A 19,516-nucleotide genomic window follows, 5' to 3' on the forward strand; every position below is an offset into this window, starting at 1 on the left:
CTACTGCTCCTATCCTGTATATATGGTCACAGTACTACTACTCCTATCCTGTATATATGGGTACAGCACAGTATTACTTCTATTCTGTATATATGGTCACAGTACTACTGCTCCTATTCTGTATATATGGTCACAGTACTACTACTCCTATCCTGTATATATGGGCACAGCACAGTACTACTACTCCTATCCTGTATATATGGGTACAGCACAGTATTACTTCTCCTATTCTGTATATATGGTCACAGTACTACTGCTCCTATTTTGTATATATGGTCCGGGTACTACTACTCCTATCCTGTATATATGGGCACAGCACAGTACTACTACTCCTATCCTGTATATATGGGTACAGCACAGTACTACTACTCCTATCCTGTGTATATGGGCACAGCACAGTACTACTACTCCTATCCTGTATATATGGACACAGCACAGTACTACTACTCCTATCCTGTATATATGGACACAGCACAGTACTACTACTCCTATCCTGTATATATGGACACAGCACAGTACTACTACTCCTATCCTGTATATATGAGCACAGCACAGTACTACTACTCCTATCCTGTATATATGGACACAGCACAGTACTACTACTCATATCCTGTATATATGGACACAGCACAGTACTACTACTCCTATCCTGTATATTCCTCTAGTGGCCATTAATTATATATTCGGGAAACCAGTCCCATTATAGTATATAATGGTCCCTTATTACTGTGGTCCCCTATGATATATTTAGTCTAGTAGATGAAAATAATTAAATTCACTTACCTGTCGCAACGCTCCCGTGTCCTCCGCGTCCTCTGCGTCTCTTCTCCCCGCAACAGAGGAACTGTCAAGAACAAGGCGCGCGGCAGCGTGAGTGCATCATCACGCTGCCACGCATCAGAGGTCACAGTGCGACGCGTGCCGGGTAAAAGAAGAGGCCGCGTCGCACAGGCACAGCAATGGCCGCGCATTACATCAAAGGTGGTACTCGAGAGGCCGCCTTTGGCCACATCGAGTACCACTGTTGTTAGTCACTGGCAGGGGCCATTGTGGGCCAGCGCGACCTTGCTGGCAGGGCCCCCCGTTGGGCCAGTCCGATCCTGAATACATGTGCTGTCTTATATTTGACCAGCATGGAACTATGGGTTGGGAAGAGGGGATGGAGACATGCTAATCTAATAATAGGCATTAAGATATGAACTGGGCTGGATGGTAACTAAAAACATACCAGTGATGCTACTGTAGACAGGTGGATGGAGGGTGGCTGAAGATGCTACCATCTCCACAGCAAGTTCTTCAGAAAGTGGCTCCTGCATAGCTGAATGATGATGTCAGCAGGCTAAGGGTGGTTCCAATGGGAAAAAATGGGTATTTTATAATAATAGATTAAGAACAATTAAGGCCACTAGATAGTGCTGTAACAATTATCAGGTAATACTGATTAAATTAACACTACAAAATTGCTGAAGGCATGACAGGCAGATTACTAAACTGTTAAATTAGGCTAGACAGTCTTTGGGCTCATACAGACGAACCTGAATTTTGGACGTGTGCTAGCCATTGTTTCAGCAGCTAGCACACTTCCATGAGCACAAAGACAGTTGTACGATTAAAAAATCCTAACCATTCTCTAATGGTAGAGTTGCAACTTTTGTAAAACCCCAATTCATAAATCTTCCTACTATATCTAGATTTCCATGATAAATCTGGAATAAGCAGAAGTGAAAAGTGGCCCGAATTAATTCACTCAAAACAAGAGTTAGAAATGTGTCGGTAAACGGCAGATGCAACAATTTTTTGACATATATCAAAGGCAGAAAATCGGCAATGATATAGCCTTTATATTTTTTAGGATACACTGTAGCATTGTTGGAGTGGCCCACTGGAGGACAGGAGAATCCTGCGATGGGCCCACCTTGTTGCACTTACTGACAGAGATGATGAAGTGTAAGTCTACAATACAGTGCTATTATTTACAGCTATTGTTTATGGCACTACTTGTAGCATAAGGCATATAGGAATAGTGGCTAGGTTAGACTGTATGAGTCTTAATTTATATAGCACTAGCATATTCCATGCTTCCTTTAAGTACCATTGTATGAAGGTTCATCTGAGCAGCAGAGAAGGAAAATACACTTTGGGGCAAAAAGAAGTGAAGATGCATTATAGTTCACATCATAGGTGGGTCCCCTTACTTAATCTGATGGATCCTCTTCACCCTAGTCTGATACTGCACTGGAGAATTTACCTCTTGCATCAACACTTAAAGGGAACCTGTCACCGCTGTTTCAAAAAAATTCATCTAAGACAGGTTCCCATAGAGACCTTTAGTCCTAAGAGCATCACTTTTTCAACTAACACCAGCGATCCTTAGAAAAGCAGAAAATCAAGTTTTATTCTGTACCTGGTGATTAGGGAGAACTCAGCGAGTGAAAATTGCTGTTACTGTCATTTTAACTTAAAACAGTTTTGACAAAAATAAAAAACCTTAAATGTGGTGTAGATTTGACAAGCCAGTTTCTTTGGTAAATAACAGCATATATGTGGGGCTGTGGGAAGACCTGCACCCACCCTGAGCTCATTTAATTAGCCAATTTTTCAGAAAAGGGGAGTGCAAGAAGCAAGGGTGTTAAATTTGACAATTTTGGGACAAAATCAGCTGTGTACCAACATGTTTTGACTATTTTCATATACTGCATGCCAAAAACTGATTACAAAATACAGTGGAGGCAATTTAAGATGCACTGCATGCCAGAAAAGGGGTCTGTGCGGACTGAGGCGAGGATGCCATTGCTCAGCAGCTTTACTTTAGCCTTTGACAAATTAACTTTGATGCAAAGGATTTACCAAAATTATCGTGAGGCCATAGCCAGCAGTCCCGATGAAGCTAAAAAAAGCTTAATAACCACATGTAGAATATGTCTAAATTACAAAATGTCCAGTGATCTCCTATTACCATCAATATCCCAACACTATAACATCTAAGTGATCTGCATGCACCTATACTCCAACCACAGTTGGGCATACACCTATACTGCACCCACAGAGGGGGTTCAATGACATACAATTGCATTTCTGATGTGGAGAGGCTTTCAGAAATCGATGTACAGTACATTTATCTATTGGCTTTGTATAGTGATACAGTGGTGGTGGATATGGCTGCTAGGTGTAGGGAAGCATTATAACAATTTTACAACTACCTGTACATAAACATATTTGGTCCATAGAATCTAACCCATGTCCTGGTCAGATCCTAAGGTCAGAGCAGAGTGCAGTGGACAGGAGTCCTTGCAAGGAGTCACTGCCTGCTGGCCAAACAGCAGCACCAACACTAATAATTATACAGAGGGGGATTACGACTGCCATTAGTCCTGGGCTGTACTAGAATAAAGCTTCTTGGGGAATGGAGGATTTGTCCCTTTTGCCTGCTTTCAATCTGAGGTTTCAGGTTTCAGGAAGGAGGACCTTCAAAGGTCCTGTTATGGCTCTTGTGTACTTGTGTATTGAGAACAGGAACAGATGTATGAGAATTTCATGGCTGAAGGTCCTTCTCTGTATAAAATTTGGTGGGTGGTTTGGATGGCCATGGGCCCCTAGAAGTATTGGGCCCCAAGCTACAGCCCAAACTGCCTATATTATCATCCACTAGCTTCTGCATACGCCACTTCTGTTAGGCTTCCATAATTTGAGAAGAAAAGTGGACAGAAACTGCAGAACTGCCTTTTCAGTCTAAAATAGCAAAAGCCAAATAGTTTGGTATCGTTTGAGAGATTTTGTGACTTTTTGAGCACTTTTTATAAAGATTTTTGGTAAATGGAATGACAAATTCACAGACTTTTTTTTGTGCGACACTCTCTTAGCAGGCTAAGTAATGGACTATCTTTATACAAAAAAATATATCTCTAAATACAAAATTTTACAATTTTACATTATTTTTTTTAATGATTTATAAAGAAAAAGGATCGTTCATTAAGGTGTGCTAAGGTAGCTCTCAATACAACGTGGAATCCGTTTATGAACAACAAGTGAAACTAAATTTATTGGACATTTTTGTAAAAAATATGAACTGAAAAGTGGGACGTGTAATATTATTCGGCCCCTTAAGTTAATACTTTGTAGCGCTACCTTTTGCTGAGATTACAGCTGGAGGTCACTTGGGGTATGTCTCTATCAGTTTTGTGCAATGACAGACTGAAATTCTTGCCCATTCTTCCTTGGAAAACAGCTCGAGCTCAGCACGTTTGGATGGAGAACGTTTGTGAACAGCAGTTTTCAGCTCTTTCCACAGATTGGTTATCGGTCTGGACTTTGACTTACCTGGATACGTTAATTTGTGAACCTTCCATTGTAGATTTTGCTTTATGTTTGGGATCAATGTCTTGTTGGAAGATAAATCTCTGTCCCAGTCTCAGGTCTTTTGCAGACTCCAACAAAGTTTTTTTCCAGACTGGTCCTGTATTTGGCTACATCCATCTTCCCATCAATTTTAACTATATTTTAACTAAATTTTAATTATATGTGTTGCTTTTAGGCCAAACATATTGTTTGGAATTGTGGCCAGAAAGTTCTCGTTTCTTCTGACCAGAGCACCTTCTTCCACATGTTTGGTTGTCTCGCAGGTGGCTTGTGGGGAATTTTAAACAAGACTTTTTATTGATTTCTTTGAGAGATAGCATTCTTCTTGCTACCCTTCCATAAAGGTCAGATTTGTGCAATGTTCACTCTCCCATCTCAGCTGTAGATCTCTGCAGCTCTTCCAGAATGATAATGGGCCTTTTTGGCTGCATCTCTGATCAGTGTTCTCCTTGTTTAAGATGAAAGTTTAGAGGGAAGGCCGGGTGTTGGTAGATTTTCAGTGGTCTGATACTCCTTTCATTTCAATATAATCGCTTGCACAGTGCTCCTTGGGATGTTTAAAGTTTGTGAAATCTTTTGTATCCAAATCTGGGTTTAAACTGCTCCATCTTCTCCATCTAAACTTCTCCAGTATCAAGGACCTGCCTGGTCTTCATGATGCAGAACCCTAAGGGTGAAGACATCGTTTTTAACTATGTGAAAACGCACTAACTAAAAACGGCCCAAAAACGGCCTAAAAACGCCATGTGTGTCTTCACCCTAAGACTATTATAGAGCAGGTGTATTTATATGGAGGCCCGATTACACACAGGTGGATTATATTTATCATCATCAGTCATTTTAGGACAGCATTGGATTATTCAGACATCCTCACTGAACTTCTGGAGTGAGTTTGCTGCGCTGAAAGTAAAGGGGCCAAATAATATTGTACATCCCACTTTTCAGTTTATTATGTTTTACAAAAGTTTAAAATATACAATAAATTTTGTTCCATTTCACAATTGTGTCCCACTTGTTGTTGATTCTTCACAAAAAAATTACAATTATATATCTTTATGTTTGAAGCCTAAAATGTGGCAATAGGCAGAAAAGTTCAAGGGTGCCTAAAATTCTTTTGAAAGGCACTTAAAGAATCAAGTACCCTGTACCCAGTGCATTATTGACATGTTTGTCAAATGTTTGTCCCCTCACCCCATTGTTAGTTTTGTCCCTGTTACCAGATATATAGTTATTTCTAAACATTGCTTTATTCTGCCCCTGATTTGAATAAAGTCATTTACTAACTTTACTACTAACTACTACTACTTCTTTTCAGATTGATGAGGGTTTTTATTTCTTTGTAAGGAGTACATACTTTTAGAATAATCCCTAATAACACCTTTATCCATCTGGAGAATTCTTTAAACTCTGACTCGAGGTGATAAGCAAGTTACTTTCAGTGGCCAATTAACTTTTGTACACTCTGCTGTTAACCTGCAAGAAGTATACAGGACACAACAAAGCCTGAGGCCATGTGCAGAGAGTGACATGCCCCAATCACCTATTATCTCGAAACCAGCAAGACGCCCGTGGCCATTATGAAAAAGGGTCTTCGGTCTTATTTTGCCTGCATGATGAAAAGATAAAACTGTTGCAGCTTTCTAGTGTAACCAAAGCCTGTAGCTGCTGCAGAACAGCTTTCTATTAATATCATCCCATTTACTCTTGGAAGTTAGAACAGATAAGGACATTCAATAGCTGCCAGCTACATCTATTCACTGCATTTGACTTACCATTAAAAACAAACCTGCCCAGCAGCAAATGACCCCTAAGGTTAGCATGTGTTGTTAACATTTAAGACAAAAAAAACACAGCAAACAGACCCAGGCAATTGCCTTGGCTTTTACCACCTGGGAGTCAATGATCAATTATAATTTGTAAATGTTTCTATAGATCACTGAAGATACAAGCATGGATTTACAAAACTTTAAAATACTTAAATTTGTTGCAACTTAGATAAAAAAAAAAGACATCACATAACGACAACATGAAAAGCTAAGGAGGAGGACATTTATTTATATACATTCAGGGAAAGTGAAGTAGCAACTTATCTTAAAGCTTTTAGAATTTTTATGATCTTTGGGTAATAAAATCCTGCTAAGCCACTCCACCTGCCTCCTACACGTGAGATGAAAATTGCCATTGTCTACAAGACACCAATAATAGCAGGTGTTTCCTACTGGCATTGCGAGTACACAATATATTGTTCTGCATGACTTCCTAATACAAGGTGTCAATTGTATCATGATACAGTGTTGGCAAGGTAATGGCAACCTCTGTCCTGACAGCTGTTATGGTACTACAAATCACAGCAATACCTTAATATGCCTCATAGAAACAAGGAAGTAGATTCCTGATATAAAAGCTCTAGTTGCAACAAGACACAAATTCATTTTGAGAGAAAAAATGTATTGATTTGCACCATTGTACCCCAGAATATTACAATACATCTTGTGTTAGGAAATATATCATATCCTGGGATCTTTGCATATGTCACTAGCAAAACAAGAAAATATCAACACCACGTTTTATAAATTAAATTTTTATTTTATATGAAATAAATTGTGTTCAGCTATAAAAGTTTCATCAGTACAAAATGTGGAAGATAAAAAAATATAAATACCAGTGTACCATCAAAATGTAAACATTCATCTGTACGAAGTATGTAGAAAAATACAAAAAGAGAACATTGACTGAATCAACACCTTTTTCTTGCACATTAATAGGTTTTTTTTGGCGTCCACCTGTCTGTGGACCGGTGCTCACAAGAAGCCATTGTAATGGCTGACAACTGCTCACTATTAATGTGAGATCTCATGAAAGACAGTTGTTTAAGAGTCGCATTAACAGGTGCTCAAGAGCTCTGTAAACACAATTGATGTTTGGTAACCGCAAGCAGTTCGCTCTTTCCTGATCATTGTTAATGCTGCAGTATTGTGCTACAGCTGAACAGCTGCCCTGTAAGTGAGATATCTTCTTTGCATAGTAACACCTTCTTGGCATATATTTATCTATATACAATCACAAAAATATGAATGCACTTTAACACTTTAACTCCATCCTTCATTAAAATAGAAACATCTCTTCTCTGCTTCCATAATAAGGTTATAGCCTGCTGTTTTTTGCTTTTGTGCATTTATAAATCTGTTATAGCGAAATAATGCTGGTTTTGAACCTGACAATGTAGTGTACACGTGTGGAGCAGGTATCTCACAATATTGCAATAAGGATCTAGAACATGTAAGAGCATTATATAAGTGTCATTGATACCCAAAAACACCTGAGTGCTCCAGATACACTCAGCCAAGGCACTTGCATGATAACCCATTGTAATGTCTTTAACAGTCACTTGCGTGAAAGAAATGATCAATGGTTTCCGGAGCAGCCTGATTCCTCATGCTTGTGAAGGAGGGACATACGTGAGAAAGTCCTGGAGCAGGTTCTGCACTGATATTTCTTGACATCTGAATGCGTCTGCAGGTGAGCACGAAGATTTGAACGGTCGGCAAAAGCCCGATTACAATGTGTGCAGGAAAATGGCTTCTCGCCTGTTGACAATAAGATTAAAAAATTAGTATATCAATAAGAAAATTAACTATATACTGTTGTCATGTAAGCAAAATGTGAACATCGTTATAGTGTGTGAGCTTTACACTAGGTAGAAAAGTGTCATTGACACCCACCCTTTGAATAAAATGCTTATGTGCAAATGGAGGGAAGTTTGTACAAGTCATTTAGCGGACGCACATAATTCCTAGCAAAAGTTTTTAGCACTTGAAGAGGGTGTGAAAGGGTATGACATTAGCCTTATGTCTAGCAAGAAAGTGTATTGTGAGGGTGATCTTGGCTTAGAATGTGAGCTGGTGTGGTAGGTAGGGGGCAGGAGAAGACACCTTAGCCTCCCCAAAACTGTACCAATAGGTGCAGTATTGCACCCTGCTCCAGCATCAGCCAGTAACCCACATGCACAGTCGTTTTTGTCACCCACTGCTTTTAGCTATTAGTTACTAGAAACACATGCCATCCAGTCTCTGAGGTATATACATAACATTGACATCCAGATATTCAGAGCAGGTCCTTACCTGTATGTGTTCGGATGTGTCCCTGTAGCAGCCAGGGTCTGGAGAACGCTTTGCCACAGATTTTGCAGACACAGGGCAGTGTGTGGCTCCTTATGTGCATCTTTAGGGCTCCTAAACTGACGTATTCCTTCTCACAGTATTTGCAGCTGAAAGACTTTCTTGTCTGTGAGTCACAGTGCAGCTGCTTGTGCTTAGAGAGTCCAGCAAAAGTTGAGTAAGACTTGCTGCAGAGGTTACAGTGGAACTTCTCAGCTTCTGTGGCTGATGAGGCAGGACTAGGGGGGTCTGAGGTCTTCCCCTCATCATCCTCACTGGAGAAGGAGGTGAGGTCCAGAGGTTTGGAGTCATCGCTGGATGTGGAGATGGGAGACTTGCTGTAGTCAGGCTCAGAGGTGAAGAATGTTGTAAGTAACCCAGTGTCCCAGACTAGCGGCGAGAAGTAAGCTCCTGTGCTCAAGATCTCAGGCTGGGGGATCACAGGGATGGAGAACTTATCATACAGGAAGGGTGAAAAGTAGACTGCAGGAGAGAAGAACATGAACATTGAAGGATTGTTAGAAATTGTAGCATTATATAGCATGAAGAAATCTCATGGATTATTAATACAATTGCTCTAATGATACATCTACAGATGGCTAGGAATCATGCCATTACCTGTCTGGCTCTCCAGCTCACTGTAGTTGGGCTTCTTTGTGGCAGAAAAGTGTTTCTTGACCAGGAATGATCGGGGCATGGTGTCCAGCGAAGCTGCTTCAGTGCAATTTCAGGAAGTTTCAGCACTGGCAGCAGGGAAGGCACTGTCCTGCTCAGTCCTGCGCTCCATAATATGCAGCCTCAGGGCCAGGGAACGCCCATGTAAATAAGCCTTGTCCTGTCCCAGCCAGTTAGTGAGTAGGGGGTGTGTCATCCACATTACAGACTCTACAAAGATAAAAGTGATCTGCAGGAGCTGGGATCCCTCTGGCTCTGCTGTCACCTGTCCATACCATGGTGTCACAGGAATGTGGAGGGGTCAGGTGGCATCTGGGTGACACGTGTGGGCTAGTCTCAGGCTGGATATTGATCCCAGCACTGTCTCCATACTCCACAGCTCAAGAAATGTCCCCACCACAGCAGTATTAGTTATTGAAACTCTTCCTACATTGCTTTACTGATTGCTATAGGATTACACTACTTCCATTCTATGCTTGAAATGAATGAGATTGCTTTGGCAGCACAAAATACATTTGTATAAAGCCTCTTCAACGGAATGGGGAATTTATAAAGATTTCAGCAACTAATGTATCAGGTGTGAATTTACCCTAAACTTTCTACCAATAATTAGAAATATCTGATAATCTAGCAGGTCATAAGTCCAGTATAGATTTATGATGGAGTACTGCTGGCACTAACAAGGTCCATCACACTAGTAGCTATATCACTCCTAGTAATCGCAACACACAAGACAACAATAAGTGCAATCTAAACATCCTGCAATTTCCCATGTCTACATTCACCATGTCAGAGCAACGCCTTGTCATGTGTTTAGAGGGGAGGACCACCTGCAGGGCAATGTACTGTAGTGGGCGTAACAGCCTGAGCTTCAGCACCACAGGCTCATGACACACATTGGGCTTTGGACCCAGACAACAGGTTGTTTGGTGTTTTCCCCATTGAACAGCACAGTAGGTTCAGCTTTATTCAATAAGTACAGAGGGGACTGAGGAGTAAAACTAACTTTTGGAAGAGGCAGGACCCTCCATTGTCTCCGTTAAGGAGCTGCCACAATGATGTTTTGTGTTTGTTACAATGAAGGATCATTTTGGGAGACTCTCCATATACTCTATTCAGCTAGTGAACACTTAATAGTGATGTTACCCATCCCGGTCATGGCACAAAAATACAGTATTCCCAATATGAATTGTTGTGGGCACAGGTATTATAGGGGATGTATTCCCTAGTAATAGCACTGGGGGCACATGTATTATAAGAGATATCTAATGTATTATCGGTGAAGGGTACCAGCTATTACGGAGATGTATTAACTAGTATTAGCACTGGGGTTACAGATATGTTTGGGAATGTCTTATGTTTTAACACTGCTGTGGGGCCAGGTATAATTAGCATTGTATGCTCAGGTATTATTAGTGCTGAGGGCAAAGGTAGCATTAGCTCTATGTGATAGGTTATTATTCTCTCTGATGGCTGTTCAAGTGTTAGGGCCAGTTATTATAGTGCTAGGCCATGTCCTGAGTTCCTGCTGTAGCTGCCTCCAGCTATGCTCTTTAGTCTCACACAAAATCCACTGCTTCAGGCACCTGCTAGTAAGGAGGGTGTGGATGGCACACAACCTACTCACTAATACCTGAGCTGACAGTGTTAATGCTGGGAAATATTTTGTTTATAATACATGTGCCTTCAGAACTGATAACACATAAATCATCCTTTATAACATGTGTGCCCCCAGTACTAGGGAATACATCCACTATAATACCTGTATCCCCAATCAGTGATAATATATAAACCAAATTCTATAATAACTATGCACCCGCTGCTGATACCAGGGAATACATCCCTTATAATACCTGTACCTCCTGCAGTGCATATTGCTAATTCTCTATTCATGTGCCATGACCAGGATGGGTAACATCACTAATAACTGTGCACTACCTGAATACATAACATATTGAGGGAGAAGCCACATGGGGTCTTTCACAGAATGATCCTACATTGTCACTGGCACAAAACATCATTGTAGCAGCTCCTTAGAGGAGACAATGGAGGGACCTGCCTCTCCCAAAAGTTTTCTTTCCCCTCAGTTCCCTCTGTACCCCTGTGTTGTGCTCTGCTCCTTATTTACACTTGGTTACTGGGTGAATAAAGCTGAACCTGCTGTGCTGTTCAATGGAGAAAACACACAACAACCTGTTGTCTGGGTCCAAAACCCAATGTGTGCCATGAGCCTGTGGTGAGACTCAGGCTGTTACGTACACTATAGTACACTGTCCTGCAGGTGGTCCTCCCCTCTATACACATGACATCAAGGCGTTGCTCTGACATAGTGAATGTAGACATTTAATACTAACAAACACCAAAGAAAAAGGGCTTAGAAAGATAATAGTAATACTTTATTCAGATAACAAAATAATACATATAAACAACTTCCAAAAGGGATTCCTGAAAGTCAAAATATAAGGGGAATCAAAAGGTCCCAAATGGAAATGGGACTGACACAGAGTACCTATGACCCCCCCCCCCCCTCCTTCACATGCCCCAAAGTCCGAAAATGTGCCAAAAAATACATTTCAAATACATTTGGGGGCAGATTTATCAAGCTATCTGAAAGTCAGAATATTTCTAGTTTCCCATGGAAACCAATCACAGATCCCCTTTGAAAAATTCATGAGCATTGTTAAAATGAAAGCTGAGCTGTGATTGGTTGTCATGGGCAACTAGAAATATTCTGACTTTCAGACAGCTTGATAAATCTGCCCCATTATGTCCAAAAGTAGGACTAGTATAGGGAAGATAGACCTATGTGCAATAGAGCAATACAGTCACCCGGAGGTACCATCCAGTACTGATAAATGTCAGAAATGCAGGTCACGCTTACCCAAAGGCATTGTGAAGAGGGCACGGTGGCAGTCAGAGGGAAGGCCAGCAGGAACACCCCGACGCGTGTTTCAAAATCAGTGTGTCAGTGCGAAACGCGCATCAGTGCGAAACGCACGTTGGGTTGTTCCTGCTGGCCTTCCCTCTGACTGCCTCCGTGCCCTCTTCACAATGCCTTTGGGTAAGCATGACCTGCATTTCTGACATTTATCAGTACTGGATGGTACCTCCGGGTGACTGTATTGCTCTATTGCACATAGGTCTATCTTCCCTATACTAGTCCTACTTTTGGACATAATATGTATTTGAAATGTATTTTTTGGCACATTTTCGGACTTTGGGGCATGTGAAGGAGAGGGGGTCATAGGTACTCTGTGTCAGTCCCATTTCCACCTGGAACATTTTGATTCCCCTTACATTTTGACTTTCAGGAATCCCTTTTGGAAGTTGTTTATATGTATTATTTTGTTATCTGAATAAAGTATTACTATTATCTTTCTAAGCCCTTTTTCTTTGGTGTTTGTTAGTATTGGATTTTGGAGGGCAGTTGAGACTGCATATGGGGCCTTTTTTGGTTTTTCATGAATGTAGACATTTGCAGGAAGTTTAAATAATACTTATTGTTGTCTTGTGTGTTGCCATTATTAGGTGTGGTATGGTAGTGTGAAGTAGCTTTATATCTTATGTGTAGCCAAAGCAGTAATCTATCATCCTAAATATTGGAAGATTATCAGATATTCCTAATTTTTGGGAACAGTTAATTCACACTCAACACATTTGTTGCAGAAGTCGCTATATTCCCTATTCATTTGAATAGGGTTTGTAGAAATCTCTTTCCTTGCTGGAAAAACAATCCCATCTAGTCTAACTGATTTTCTGTTGCAAATATTTCCACAACACATATTATATATATATATACTTATATGAATTCACCCATCAAGCCTAGAATGGAATAATATAATCCCATAGCAACCAGTAAAGAAATACTTGAAGGGTTCTAACATTTAATACTGATGTGGTGAGGAAAATGGGGACAGTACTGGGATTAATAGCCAGACTAGTCCAGTTTGAGACTAGCCCACACGTGTCGGTGAGAAGCCACCTGACCCCTCCGCATTCCTCTGGCACCATGGTATGGACAGGTGACAGCAGAGCCGGAGGGATCCCAGCTCCCGCAGATCACTTTTATCTTGATAGAGTCTCTCAAGTTGCCCATGGGTGGCTGGGAAATCTAATAAGCACACAGAAAGCAGCAAAAAAAAAAAAAATAAATAAATAAATAAATGAATAGACCCCAATAGACTGTTTATTCTAAGCACTTGAGAAACATACCAGATCATCAAGTTGGGGGTGTATACCTTCGGCCTACAAGGACAGATTATAAAAACACATTCAGGATACAACACAACAACTGCAGAAGCCATAAACAAAGCATGGGGTGAGGGCGAACTCCAAAAACCAGGGCCCCTTTATTAGTGCTCTGTGACATCCAGCTACAATGGGACCAGCAGATTTATATACAGGGCGCGGGTGAGAAACTGGAACATATACAATCATGGATAGTAACCCATTTTCTGATCAAAGGATTGGCAGCAAGACACCCCTGGCCACACTCTACATTGGGGGATATTCTTGAAGAAGACTGAGGCTACATCAATTGAATAAGATAAATAATAAATAATAAGATTTTAGGTTAACTTTTAATAAGACATTGAATCTATCTGCATTTTCTTTTATTTTGTTCAAAAAATATGTTGGGCATATGTTTACAAACAACTGCAAGTAAGGAAATAGCATATTAATCCTGCTCCATATAGTTACAAGGAAGTTCAAACATGCAGCAACCCTGCCACCTAGTGGTGACTTTACAACTGCCACAGGGAAAGGACAGAGCGCTGTGATAACTGATAAACTTGATGTGAACAATTGTTAAATATCTTTGCTACTCAGATTAATACTGCTGCTGGGGGCAGGCGTAGTATTGGCCCTTGACCTCCTAATAACCGATAGCCTAAACTATTGTCACTTATTCACGCTCACCATCCAGAAAAGTGGCAATTTGGACAATGGAAAGGTGTTATGGTTATCACCACATGACATTTTTTAAAATTTTTTAGGGAATTTGGGGACATGGAGATACCTAACACATTTTATTTATTTGTTCTTTATATGTTATCTATTGCAGTTGTATGCAGCATGCGGACAGTTAGACATTCATCAGCGTTGCCCCACCTATCATCTTTCATTTCACACCCAAAAGTTTAATTGACATTTTATTTTTATAGTTGCGGTCATTGCATGTGTTTTTCATTGATTTTTACTTTTTTAACATTTTTGGAAATTCAAACAAATTCTATGTAAAAAAAAAGCCATTGATGGCAGCCTGGGTGCTTCAGTGAGGCAATGACATGACAACCATAGGCACTCTGTGAAAGCAGTGCAGGGGGTTCTGATGGTTAAGGAGAAGGAGCCCTCCTCCAAACCAGATGCCGTGGTCAGTAAATACCTACTGATGAAGGCACTCTTTGGTTAACATGATGGTATTGTCTGGTAGTAGAGTAGGGACCACAGTTTACGTAAAATTAAGCCACAGGTTGTGCATCCCTGGTATAGAGACAAAGGTATACACAGAAAAAATGGACTACAAGTCTCCATAGGTTCAGTAAATTAATATGGAAAATCAGGGGAAAATTATACCAACACTAGTCTTTGCGATTACTATGTAAATCGTCATTGTGGATCATGCGCCTTACAATAAAACTATTTTATGATAAGGGAGACACAACCACAACTGTGTAATGGCACAGGATCTGGAGTAGGGTGGAAGTGTCAGAACGTGGTGTTAGTTCAAGCAGCTATAGCTTAAGAATCTAATTCTTAATGTCACTCCTAACAAGCCAGTCTTTTGTAAACCAAATGTATTCTCCTGTCACATCCCCCTAGGATACATATAACACCAACACATTCAATAATGGAGTGCACCTCCAATACACAAATCCAAGGCACCGCCCCACCAACACATTATCCATGTAGGCTGTAAGTGGTGATAATCACAAAGGTTGGGGAAAAATTGGATGCATATTAGGGTGTCAAGGTGGGATTAGGCCTGGAAGCAGCTTCCCGTTGTCTGCTGGGGAGTAATATACTGAACAGGTGTAAAGCTTTGTGTCTGTAATAAGGGAGAATCACAGGAACAACAGAAAGGATACTCCAGCACGTCCACAGAATTCATAATAACACTTCTCAATTTATTGCTTCCATTTTAAAATCCACATATAACTTAATCATGGAAGTCCTTTTGGACGAATCGGGTTGGTTTGCTGTGTCCATACCCATGAAGTGATATTATATGTGGATTTTAAAATGGAACCAATACATTGAAAAGTGTTTTTATGAATCCTGTGGATGTGCTGGAGAATGCTGTTGTATGCCGAGTCGTAGAGGTGTCAACAGTTTCTCCGTGCACCTAGGGATCCTTGGCTGTAGCGGTGAGCAGGACTTTTTCTTATAGTATTTATAATGACAGGAACAAGGTGCACAAAATCATAGACAATGTCAGGATATAGTAGCCAAAAGGGTAATTGTACACAAGCCTATGGGGGACATTAATCAGCGCTAGTACACCAGTTTTCTAATGGCCAGTAATTGTGAATATTTCCCCTTTTTGCACCACCCCCAGAACAATGAAGGTGTGAAGGAGGGTACAGCATTGGAGTGGGGCGGGAGGTCAACTCACTCGTTTTAGCCATACGTGAAAGCTTTCTGGGTGTGGAGTAATTTACATGTAAAACATCCATGAATTTATTTGTGAGCAATAATAGTCAATATTAGTTGTAAATGTTAGTGCCTTTTTAACCCCTTATCGCCAATGCCCTTTTTCGTTTTTGTCTTTCCATTTTTCACTCCACACCTTTTTTATTTTCCATGTACTGAGCTGTATAAGGGCTTGTTTTCTGTGTACTACCTTGTGACGGTATTTGATATTCCATGTACTGGGAAGCTGGAAATAACATGCTAAATGCAGCAAAATTTACTTTGTGCCATTTTCATACGAGCTGCCATTTGCATTGCTACCATTTGGTGGCTGACCATGGAGAATCAATGACCTTTTGATCACTTTTTGTTCAAATATTTATTTGTTGCAAATGATGAATGGTGGCAGTTTGGACATTTGGGCACGAGTTTCTGTTACAGAGTTCACCACTGGGAATAATTATTTTTATATTTAGATAGATCGGGCATTTTGTGACAAGGCAATAACCAACAAAGCAACTTTGAACTTTTTTTTTTTTTTTATGTTTTTACTGTATTTTTTTGACCCCTAGGGTACTTGAACCCACATCACAGGGAGTGACATTTAAATGCCAGTGGTGGCTTTGCTGGCAGCATTTTAATAGTAAACAACTGTGATAATGCAGCAAACACCCTCTTCATATATCCTGAACAGTACATTAAGTGAAATAATATGCTTTTTTTACAATAAAGCTGTCTTTTTCGCTTTACGTCACCATCTAATTATTATTGTTAACCTTTTTACAAAAAGGATAAAAAGATGGAATTTTATACCGGGCATGGGTTAACAAACAACTGCAAGTAAGGAAATAGCATATTAATCCTGCTCCATATAGTTACAAGGAAGTTCAAACATGCAGCAACTCTGCCACCTAGTGGTGACTTTACAACTGCCACAGGGAAAGGACAGAGCGCTGTGATAACTGATAAACTTGATGTGAACAATTGTTAAATATCTTTTCTACTCAGATTAATACTGCTGCTGGGGGCAGGCGTAGTATTGGCCCTTGACCTCCTAATAACCGATAGCCTGAACTATTGTCACTTATTCACGCTCACCATCCAGAAAAGTGGCAATTTGGACAATGGAAAGGTGTTATGGTTATCACCAAATGACATTTTTTTTAATTTTTTAGGGAATTTGGGGACATGGAGATACCTAACACATTTTATTTATTTGTTCTTTATATGTTATCTATTGCAGTTGTATGCAGCATGCGGACAGTTAGACATTCATCAGCGTTGCCCCACCTATCATCTTTCATTTCACACCCAAAAGTTTCATTGACATTTTATTTTTATAGTTGCGGTCATTGCATGTGTTTTTCATTGATTTTTACTTTTTTAACTTTTTTGGAAATTCAAACAAATTCTATGTAAAAAAAAAAGCCATTGATGGCAGCCTGGGTGCTTCAGTGAGGCAATGACATGACAACCATAGGCACCCTGTGAAAGCAGTGCAGGGGGTTCTGATGGTTAAGGAGAAGGAGCCCTCCTCCAAACCAGATGCCGTGGTCAGTAAATACCTACTGATGAAGGCACTCTTTGGTTAACATGATGGTATTGTCTGGAAGTAGAGTAGGGACCACAGTTTACGTAAAATTAAGCCACAGGTTGTGCATCCCTGGTATAGAGACAAAGGTATACACAGAAAAAATGGACTACAAGTCTCCATAGGTTCAGTAAATTAATATGGAAAATCAGGGGAAAATTATACCAACACTAGTCTTTGCGATTACTATGTAAACCGTCATTGTGGATCATGCGCCTTACAATAAAACTATTTTATGATAAGGGAGACACAACCACAACTGTGTAATGGCACAGGATCTGGAGTAGGGTGGAAGTGTCAGGACGTGGTGTTAGTTCAAGCAGCTATAGCTTAAGAATCTAATTCTTAATGTCACTCCTAACAAGCCAGTCTTTTGTAAACCAAATGTATTCTCCTGTCACATCCCCCTAGGATACATATAACACCAACACATTCAATAATGGAGTGCACCTCCAATACACAAATCCAAGGCACCGCCCCACCAACACATTATCCATGTAGGCTGTAAGTGGTGATAATCACAAAGGTTGGGGAAAAATTGGATGCATATTAGGGTGTCAAGGTGGGATTAGGCCTGGAAGCAGCTTCCCGTTGTCTGCTGGGGAGTAATATACTGAACAGGTGTAAAGCTTTGTGTCTGTAATAAGGGAGAATCACAGGAACAACAGAAAGGATACTCCAGCACGTCCACAGAATTCATAATAACACTTCTCAATTTATTGCTTCCATTTTAAAATCCACATATAACTTAATCATGGAAGTCCTTTTGGACGAATCGGGTTGGTTTGCTGTGTCCATACCCATGAAGTGATATTATATGTGGATTTTAAAATGGAACCAATACATTGAAAAGTGTTTTTATGAATCCTGTGGATGTGCTGGAGAATGCTGTTGTATGCCGAGTCGTAGAGGTGTCAACAGTTTCTCCGTGCACCTAGGGATCCTTGGCTTGTAGCGGTGAGCAGGACTTTTTCTTATAGTATTTATAATGACAGGAACAAGGTGCACAAAATCATAGACAATGTCAGGATATAGTAGCCAAAAGGGTAATTGTACACAAGCCTATGGGGGACATTAATCAGCGCTAGTACACCAGTTTTCTAATGGCCAGTAATTGTGAATATTTCCCCTTTTTGCACCACCCCCAGAACAATGAAGGTGTGAAGGAGGGTACAGCATTGGAGTGGGGCGGGAGGTCAGCTCACTCGTTTTAGCCATACGTGAAAGCTTTCTGGGTGTGGAGTAATTTACATGTAAAACATCCATGAATTTATTTGTGAGCAATAATAGTCAATATTAGTTGTAAATGTTAGTGCCTTTTTAACCCCTTATCGCCAATGCCCTTTTTCGTTTTTGTCTTTCCATTTTTCACTCCACACCTTTTTTATTTTCCATGTACTGAGCTGTATAAGGGCTTGTTTTCTGTGTACTACCTTGTGACGGTATTTGATATTCCATGTACTGGGAAGCTGGAAATAACATGCTAAATGCAGCAAAATTTACTTTGTGCCATTTTCATACGAGCTGCCATTTGCATTGCTACCATTTGGTGGCTGACCATGGAGAATCAATGACCTTTTGATCACTTTTTGTTCAAATATTTATTTGTTGCAAATGATGAATGGTGGCAGTTTGGACATTTGGGCACGAGTTTCTGTTACAGAGTTCACCACTGGGAATAATTATTTTTATATTTAGATAGATCGGGCATTTTGTGACAAGGCAATAACCAACAAAGCAACTTTGAACTTTTTTTTTTTTTTTTATGTTTTTACTGTATTTTTTTGACCCCTAGGGTACTTGAACCCACATCACAGGGAGTGACATTTAAATGCCAGTGGTGGCTTTGCTGGCAGCATTTTAATAGTAAACAACTGTGATAATGCAGCAAACACCCTCTTCATATATCCTGAACAGTACATTAAGTGAAATAATATGCTTTTTTTACAATAGAGCTGTCTTTTTCGCTTTACGTCACCATCTAATTATTATTGTTAACCTTTTTACAAAAAGGATAAAAAGATGGAATTTTATACCGTTGCCGTGGATTTCTGGTCTTAGAGTACTATTACCCTACCATCTGATTTCAACGACTATCCACTTA

The 19,516-nt window shown here is 40.2% G+C and overlaps 1 protein-coding gene across 1 annotated transcript; it reads right to left on the minus strand.

Moving 5' to 3' along the window:
* Positions 1-6,388: 6,388 nt before the first annotated feature.
* LOC140064086 (protein snail homolog Sna-like) lies at positions 6,389-9,406 on the minus strand. The gene is made up of 3 exons (XM_072110614.1): positions 9,132-9,406; positions 8,478-8,996; positions 6,389-7,943 (listed from the first exon to the last, which is right to left on the minus strand). Exons 1-3 carry the CDS (start codon positions 9,208-9,210, stop codon positions 7,762-7,764), a joined length of 780 nt encoding a protein of 259 aa, XP_071966715.1. The 5' UTR covers positions 9,211-9,406; the 3' UTR covers positions 6,389-7,761.
* Positions 9,407-19,516: the final 10,110 nt, after the last annotated feature.

Source organism: Engystomops pustulosus, chromosome 6, assembly GCF_040894005.1.
Source record: "Engystomops pustulosus chromosome 6, aEngPut4.maternal, whole genome shotgun sequence".
NCBI lineage: Eukaryota > Metazoa > Chordata > Amphibia > Anura > Leptodactylidae > Engystomops > Engystomops pustulosus.

Excerpts from the sequence above, each read along its gene's own strand:
- LOC140064086 (XM_072110614.1), bottom strand. The coding sequence starts at position 9,210 with ATGCCCCGATCATTCCTGGTCAAGAAACACTTTTCTGCCACAAAGAAG. Across the intron at positions 8,997-9,131 it reads TGAGCTGGAGAGCCAGACAG|TCTACTTTTCACCCTTCCTG; the intron begins GTAATGGCATGA and ends TCTCTCCTGCAG. Across the intron at positions 7,944-8,477 it reads ACACATCCGAACACATACAG|GCGAGAAGCCATTTTCCTGC; the intron begins GTAAGGACCTGC and ends TATTGTCAACAG.